This window comes from Rhinolophus ferrumequinum, chromosome 15, assembly GCF_004115265.2.
Source record: "Rhinolophus ferrumequinum isolate MPI-CBG mRhiFer1 chromosome 15, mRhiFer1_v1.p, whole genome shotgun sequence".
Classification (NCBI taxonomy): domain Eukaryota; kingdom Metazoa; phylum Chordata; class Mammalia; order Chiroptera; family Rhinolophidae; genus Rhinolophus; species Rhinolophus ferrumequinum.
Genome location: NC_046298.1, coordinates 33,774,890 through 33,783,416, shown reverse-complemented (window position 1 = coordinate 33,783,416; position 8,527 = coordinate 33,774,890). Strand labels below are relative to the sequence as shown.

General features: G+C 56.9%; 1 protein-coding gene across 1 annotated transcript; it reads left to right on the top strand.

Annotated features, from left to right (window-relative positions):
• Positions 1–2,661: 2,661 nt before the first annotated feature.
• On the top strand, positions 2,662–8,519 carry SLC22A31 (solute carrier family 22 member 31). Its single transcript, XM_033129172.1, has 9 exons — positions 2,662–3,086; positions 4,691–4,794; positions 4,891–5,045; positions 5,341–5,509; positions 5,716–5,861; positions 5,955–6,063; positions 6,180–6,394; positions 6,776–6,887; positions 7,422–8,519. Exons 1-9 carry the CDS (start codon positions 2,709–2,711, stop codon positions 7,717–7,719), a joined length of 1,686 nt encoding a protein of 561 aa, XP_032985063.1. The 5' UTR covers positions 2,662–2,708; the 3' UTR covers positions 7,720–8,519.
• The last annotated feature ends 8 nt before the right edge of the window (positions 8,520–8,527 follow it).

Sequence of the window (8,527 nt, the reverse complement as noted above, 5' to 3'; positions counted from 1 at the left end):
GATTTAATGCAATCCCCATCAAAATCCCCAAAGCATTTTTTTTGCTGAAAAAGAAAAACCCATCCTAAAATTCATATAAAATCTCAAGGGACCACAAAGAGTCAAAACAATCTTGAAAAAGATTGGGAATGGGAGGACTCATTCCCAATTTCAAAATGTACTACAAAGGTACAGTTATCACGACAGTGTAGTACTGGCATAGGACAGACATATAGACCCAAAGACTATAACTGAGAGTCCAGATATTAATCATACAATTGGTTTCATCAAGAGTGTCAACATGATTCAATGGGAAAAGAATAGGTCTTTCAACAAATGGTGCTGGAAAATCTAGATATCCACATGCAAAACAATGATGTTGAACACTTATCACAAACTATATGCAAAAATTAACTCAATTTGGATTGAAACTCTAAATCTAAGAGATGAAAACTATAAAATACTTAGAAGGAAACGCAGGTGTAAAGCTTTATGATCTTGGATTTGGTAATGGTGTCTTACATATGACACCAAAAGCATGAGCAGAAAGGAAAAAAATTGAACCTTACCCATGTTAAAATCTTTTCACTGTCAAGAAAGTGAAAAGACAACCTATAGGATGGCAGAAAATACTTGTAAATCATATATCTGATAAAGTCTAGTAACCAGAATGTGTAAAGACTTCTTACAATTTAACAACAAAAAGGCATGCAACCCAAGTAAAAAATGGGCAAAGGACTTAAACAGTTATTTCTCCAAAGATATGCATATGGCCAACAAGCACATGAATAGGTTTTTTAACATCTCTAGCCATTAGGGAAAAGAAAATTAAAAACCACAATGAGGTACTTCACATCCACTAGGATGGGTATAGTCTTGGGGTTTTTTTTTTGTTTTAAGGGAAGGTAAGTATTGGCACAGAGGTGGAGAAATTCCTGGTGGGAACGTAAAATAGGCAGCCACCATGGAAAACTGTTTGATGGTTCCTCAAAAAGTTAAATATGAACTCACGACATATGACTCAACAATTTCACTCCTAGGTATACACTCAAAAGATCTGAAAATAGGTACTCCAACAAATACTTGTACAGTAAGTCCTCATTTAACATCATCAGTAGGTTCTGCAACTTTAAGCAAAATGACTTATAACGAAACCAATTTTACCATAGGTTAACTGATATAGAGTTAAGTTCCCACAGCATCTCATCAACGTTATAATAAAATGACTTTGAACGAAACAACATTATTCGAGGACCTGTTGTACATCAACGTTCATAGCATTATTCACAATAGGCAAAAAGTGGAAACAACCCAAATGTCCATCAACAGATGCATGGAGAAACAAAATGTGACCAATCTATACATGGAATATTACTTAGCCACAAAAAGGAATGAAGTCCTGACAGACGCTACAATGTAGCTCAACCTTGAAAACATTATTCAAAGTGAAAGAAGCCAAGCCCAAAAGGTCACATATTGTATGGTTAGTGGTTAGCAGTGGTGGGGGTGGAGGAAGGGAAATAGGGACGGATTAATAGGTACCAGGTTTTCTTTCGTGATGAAAATATTTTGGAACTTGATACAGGTAGTGGTAGCATAAAATAGTTTTATGTTATGTGAATTTCACCTCTGAAATATTTCAAAAACTGCCAGTTAGAAAATACAATGCAAATCCACAGTTCCTTCACAAAGCAAAAGGAAGCCAACTAGTTAGGAAAATTTAGGCATAACCTATAGGACATACTGTCATTTTCCTCACTGAGAAAAACAGAAGGTGAAAACAAACGCGACCTACCTTTGTCTGGGATGGAAGCCTCCACCATGGTGACGGTGTTGGTGTCCCTACTTAATCCATACACGTAACGCCATTCCGAGCCAACCTCACAAAAGGACCCAGAGCTGGACAAAGTAACTGAAGCTCGTTTTGCAGAATAATTACAGTAATCCTCAAACTTCTGAAACGCAGGGCACCGATCAGGGCCTGTCCTCACCTATACCACACTCCGCTCCGGTTGCAGCAAAGGTGGCGACGCAGGAGGGCCAGAGCGGGACACTGGAGCAGGACTGTCCCAGCCGCTACCTCCCATGGCTGCAGCCCCGCGTCAGGCCGCCGGGGGGCAGTGGCAGCCCGCGCTCCGCAGGCCCGAACCTAGGCCGACGCGGAGTCCAGTGCGCATCCGGCCCACGATCCCTGGCCGCCTCACACACCCGGGACCGTCGGGCCCACCAGGGACCCTGAGGCCTCCGAGACGCCTGAGACAGCGTCCGCCCGAAGTCCACTGGGGCGACCCAAGCCCGGCGTCCAGACACCGCCAGGACCACGAGCACCTGAGTGCCTCTCGGCCACGCCCGCGCGGCCACGCCCCTGCAATCCCCGCGGCCCAGGCCAGGACACCAGGACCTTCACCTGCCCTGCCCTCTAAGGCCCCTCTCCTGGCTCCGCCCTCCGACCGTGGCCCCTCAGGCCCCGCCCCAGTCTCCGCCGCTCTGAGGCCCCGCACCGAGGACCTGCCCCGCGCTGTAGCCCTGCCCCTCAGGTCCTCTCCCGACGGCCCCGCCCCTCTCAGGCCCCGCTCCGCCGGCTACGCGCCCTCTTAGACCCACCTGTTAACCCCGACCCTCAAGGCCACGCCTACAACAGGGCTCCGCCTACAACCAGGGCCCCGCCCACAAGAAGGCCCCGAGTGGCAGGTTCTTCGCCAAGTTTCGCCAAGGTGCAGAGGTAGACGATGGACCCGGAGGTGCGGGTGTTGCGTGCGGCGGGCGGCTTCGGCCGAGCCCGGCGCCTGCTGGCCGTCGCCTCGTGGCTGCCATGCGTGGCGCTGGGTCTGGCGCTGAGCTCGGAGCCGCTGCTCACCGCACTGCCCGCGCATCACTGCCGGCCGGACCCCGCGCTGCTGCCCCCAACGCTGCGCGCCCTACGCGGACCTGCGCTGCTCGAGGCCAGCGTGCCGCGCCTGGGCCCCGCGCGCTCCCCGAGCCCCTGCCTGCTGCTGCGCTACCCCGAGCCCGCGCTCCGCGCCCGCCCCAACGGCACGGGGCCCTGCACTCGCGGCTGGCACTACGTTCTGCCCGCCGCCGGCCTGCTGCGCAGCCCGGTCACCCAGGTGCGGGAGGACTGCCTGGGCTCTTCATCACGCTGCCCCCCTCCCCTGCCTCTGGCCCCCTCCTTCGCCCCCCTTGCTGTGTTTCCACCCTCCGTCCCCCCTCCTTCATTCCCCTTGCTCTTTTTCCCCATCCCTGCCCCTCTGCCCCCAATTCTCTGTCCCCCCTCCGTTTCCGGTACATCTTACTTTTGCCCCTCTCCTTTGTCTCCCCATGCTGTCCCCATTCCTCTGTACTCCCTTCCGCTTCATCCTCTCCTGTCCACCCTTTCTCTGTCCCCCTCCTCTGTTCCCCCTCCTCTGCTCCTTTGTACCCCCTTTCTCTGTCCGTCCACCCCCTTGCCCTTCTGCCCTTGGTCTCCGAGGGCTCTCATTTGGGGGGCCACCCCCTCCTGTCTGATGGTGCAGCTGATGCCCAGGTCGGCGGGTTGCCAGGCCTGATGACAGAGTCTGAAGCCCAAGGGCTGCCAAGGTGGGTGGGCAACCTGGGGGAGGAGGAGGAGTTAAGCTGAAGGTATGACCAGGTAGGTTCCAGGTGGTCAGCAGGGCCTGGAGTTCACTTCAGTTCAGTGCCACGAGTTTTCTGACCAACCTGTAGCTTTGGGCTGTGTCAAGACTGGGTTCCCAAGACAGGAGGCTTTGAATCAAGGGAATAATACTGTCAGTTCAGTTTGTGAAAGGCAGACCTCCCACCTGTGAGGTGTGTGCAGGTTGGACTAGAGGCAGGGGCTCCTAAGGGGGCAACTCTGGTCTTGGTGGGAAAAAATGGAAAGAGGACAGCTAGGACCTCCTGTCCCCGCATGGGGCTAGGGCCTGCCCATCCCTGCCTCCCTCTTAGCAGCCTCAGGCCTGAAGCCGCACCCCCACCCCTGAGAAGATTGGCCCCAGTGTGGAAACTGGAGCAGAGTTGCCACATCCCTGCCAGGCCTGCCTGGGGCCCTCAGACCGGCAGGGCTTCTCTCCTCCCACCCATTCTATTCCACCTCACACCTGCCTTCCTGTTGGTATATGGTTCGATCAGCTTTCACAACTGGTTGGATTTTAAAATAAAAACTGACATAGTGTGACCCAAAAAGTATGTTAAACTTATTTTTAAAAAGCCCAGGACCCTGGAAGGGGAAGCGGGGTGGTGCAAAGCAGGTCAAGGGCCCTTGACCAGGAAGCAGGTGAGCACAGCCCTGTAGCCTGTTCCAGGAATTGCTCTTGAAGTGAGCAGGGCAGGGGAGAAGTGAGGGCGAGGCCTGGGCACAGCAGGTGGAAAGTAAGATCAGCCAAGGGCCAGCCGTGGGAGGAAAGTGAAAGCTGGAGAGAGAGGGATGAGACTCCATCCAGAGAAAAGCAGGAACCAGACTTGGGGCTCCATGTGGGTACTCTGGGGACCCCAGATCATCACCCCCTGGGGACTCAGACGTAGAATTGTTCCAATTCCATGTGAAGCGCACTGGTCAAGAGACTACAGGTCTCTTGCCCTCTCTCTGCCTCAATTTCCCCTTCTCTCCAAGGAGGAATTGGAGCAGGACATCTAGGGCCCCCTTCCAGCCTGACATTCTGAGGACTCCAGTAAGGGAGGGTCCTGGCTGGCTGACAGGTGACGCTGTCTCCTGCAGTGGAACCTCGTGTGTGAGGATGGCTGGAAGGTGCCACTGGAGCAGACGAGCCACCTCCTGGGCTGGCTGCTGGGCTGTGTCATCCTGGGCATGGGCTGTGACCGGTGAGGTGATGCCCTTCCCCTGTAGCTCCTCGGGGTCCAGCTGAACGCCTGATCTGTCCTGAGCTGCATCCATGTGTGTCCCCCACTGCCCACCAGGTTTGGCCGCCGAGCTGTGTTTGTAGCCTCCCTGGTGCTGGCCACAGGCCTGGGGGCTGGCGAGGCCCTAGCTGCCAGCTTTACTGCCCTGCTGGCCCTGCGGCTGCTTCATGGAGGGGCTCTGGCAGGGGCCTCCCTTACCCTCTATGTGGCTCGTGAGTACCATGGGGGGCTGGAAGAGGTACCCTCAAGCTAGGCCTTCAACCCCACAGGAGGGGGCCGTCAGCGGCATGGGAGGCCTCTCCGTACTGCTGTTGAGGGCCCTTCTCTAAAAGGTGGGAGGGCACTGTGAGCACTGCTCTTTGTGGGCAGGCTCAGGGCTGGAGTGGGCAGGGAGTTGGCCTCACACGTCTAGCTCTCGGGCAGGTCAGTGGCTGGTCCCCACAGCCCTGGACAGGACAGCCCTCCCTCTCGAGAGGCCTGGGCCTCAGGCCATCTGTGTCCATTCAGGCCTGGAGCTGTGCGACCCCCCACACCGCCTGGTGTTCTCCATGGGGGCAGGCCTCTTCTCGGGGGTGGGCACTCTGCTGTTGCCCGGCCTGGCCCTGCTCGCACAGGACTGGCGCCTTCTGCAGGGGCTGAGCGCTCTGGCAACAGGACTCCTGCTGCTCTTTTGGGGGTAAGTGTGGCGGGACATGGGTCAGTAGCCACCGTGGAGGCCACGTGTGTCACTTCCCTCTGCACCTGCATGTAACACCAGGCATATGGGTGTGGGACAGGGACACAGAAAGCCATGTGATGTCCTGCCCCTAGGTCCAGGGCGTGGGCCTTGGCCTGGCATCTCTGTGGGGAAGACCTGAAGGCATCCTTGCCCCACCCCTGCAGGTACCCAGCCCTGTTTCCTGAGTCTCCCTGCTGGCTGCTGGCCACTGGGCAGCTGGCCAGAGCCAGGAAGATCCTGTGGCACTTGTCTGAAGCCAGCGGCGTGGACCCTGAGAATGGCCCCGAGGAAGAGAGCTCCCTGGCTACAGGTAACGCACCAGCCAGAAGGAAGGCTAGGGTGCTGGAGGAGGAGAGGCCTCACCCCCTTGTATGCACCACCTCATGTCCCCTCATGTCCACAGAACTGGACATACTGTCTGCGGGGAGCCCCCAGCCCCAGCACCACTGCATCCTGGAGCTCCGGCATACCCACGTCACCTGGAGGAACGGACTCATCCTGGGCTTCAGTTCGTGAGGAGGGGAGGGTGTGGGTGGGCCAAGAGATGGGTCTGTGCTCTGCCCCCAGTGGAGGTTGTTGCCAGGGCCCCCAGCTCTGGCTGAACCCATAGCTTCACCCTCCCTCCCAGGTTGGTCGGTGGGGGCATCAGAGCCAGCTTCCTCCGCAGACTGTCCCCACATGAGGGTGTCTTCTACGGACCCTACTTCCTGGTAGCCGCCCTAGAGATGGCAGCCACCATCTTCCTGCTCCTGACAGTGGATCGCTGGGGGCGTCGCCTGATCCTGTTGCTGGGTACCTTGGTCGTGGGCCTAGCATCCCTGCTGCTGCTTGCCGGGGCCCAGTGTGAGTGGAAGGCCCTGCCGGATAAGAGGGTCGTCCAATTTGGCTGAGGGTCAGCCTGATGGGGGCGGGGGGGTGGTCCTGGGATCAGCCCCCTTCTGGGACCATAAGAGAGAAGCATGGGGTGTTGGGATAGGCTGCTGTCTTTTTACCCCATTTATCTCACTGTGCAGCTGGGGAAACTGAGGCCCAAAGAGTTAAGGACCAAAAGTATCTACATGAAGGGGCTAAATATAACAGTCGGGTTTAGACAGGACAGCCTGGAACACCTGACCCCAAACCCCAAGTTCAGGTGCAGGGGTGAAAGGTTGGGGAGGCCAGGCCCGGCAAGACCCCTGGAGCAGCCCTGTGTGGGCAGCATGGGAGCCCTGTCCTTGTCCCCAGACCTGCCGGGCTGGACCGTGCTGTCCCTCTCTGTCCTGGGGCTTGTGGCCTCCCAGGCCGTGTCCACCCTCAGCAGCCTCTTTGCAGCTGAGATCTTCCCCACAGTAACCAGGTGAGCTTCAGGCTTCCCAGCCACGTGGCTGGACACACAGTCCTGCCAACCCAGCCCACAGAGCCCCCCCGGGGATCGGACACCTCACCCCCTCCCTCCCCAGGTTATGCCCAAGACCTCCATTCCATCATGACCCAAGTTCCGATTGTCTTTTCCTGGGTGACGCGGGGGCCACTGGCACAGAAAGGTCTGGACCACAGCTCAGGAATAAAGGAAGGAGAGATGGAGGACGGAGGGAGGGCACAGATGAGCCCTCAGAAAGAGTAGAATTCCGGGGGGAAATGGTTTTCCAGTTTTCTAATGAAAAGAACAAAACTTGTTCCAGGGCAGCGGGGAGCTGCTTTTTCACACAAAAAAATGTTTACAGTTTTGTTTTCCTGGAGCTCCCCATGCCTCTGGTTCTGCTTAGTGCGGTCCCTCCCTGGATCCAGGCCTGCCTGGGGGCACTGAGAGTCACACGCTGTGTCTGTGTGTCCATCTGCATGTGAGGGTAGCCACCTGCCCAGGCTGCCCACACCATGCCCTCTCCTGCAGGGGGGCAGGGCTGGGCCTCGTGCTAGGTGCCGGGTTCCTGGGCCAGGCGGCCGCCCCACTCGCCAACATGCACGGCCGGCGGGGCTTCTTCTTGCAACATGTGGTTTTCGCCTCCTTCGCCATCCTTGCCCTGCTGTGTGTCCTGCTGCTGCCCGAGAGCCGTGGCCGAGGGCTGCCACATTCGCTACAGGATGCTGACCGCCTTCGCCGCTCACCACTCCTTCGGGGCCACCCCTGCCAGGACCACCTGCCCCTGCTGCCACCATCCCATTGTCGGACCCAGACACAGCTGGTCTAGGAGGGGTGACCCTGAGTGGATACACACCTCCCCTCAGATGGCCACGTGTCAGTGTGGGCAGAAGGGCCTCAGGGAGGACTCCTGGGGACAGTGTGAAGAGGGAGCCCCAATGGGGTTCCTTGTTCTTGGGGGCACTTGTGGAGGATAAAGGCACCCATAGAACTTGGCATCCTCACTGGTTCTTCCTTCAGTCCGCATCCTGGGGCTGGGGGGGCTCCCCACTTTAGGCTCACTACCCCAAACCAGGGTGCCCCACTACCCCTCCCACCATCCCCTGGGGCTAGCCCACTGCTGTAGCCGTGGTGGGATGGGGGTAGAGTGAGACCCTGCACACCCCACACTGGAGAGACAGCATATTTTTAATTCACATTTGTTGGAGAGTTTTGCTTCCTTTCGTACAAACATGAGATCTGCATGGGGGGAGGCAGAACTGGGAATGGGGGTGGCCGAACCTCTCGCAGGCAACTCAGAGCAGGGCTGGTGGACCCTCGGGGTGGGAGAAGCGCCTCCTTCCTGCAGCACCACTCCGGGCTCTGGGCTCTGCCCCCTGGACTCCATCCTCCCCTAGGAGAAACAGGCTGCCCAAGGCCCCTAGGTGTGGGGCCAGGTGCCCTGTGGCCACCTCCACACAGGTCAGCTGGTCCTTCCAGCCGCATGGCCGGATTTTGGTATATCTAGTCAGTTCCCTGTGGTCAGGCTGTCCATCCTGGGAAGGATGTTTGCCCTCGGTGTCCAGGTGGTTGTGCCCTCAACAGGGTGGGTGCAGGTCCCCATCAGAAAGCTCCTTTCCCTGTCCTGAGCTGCCACT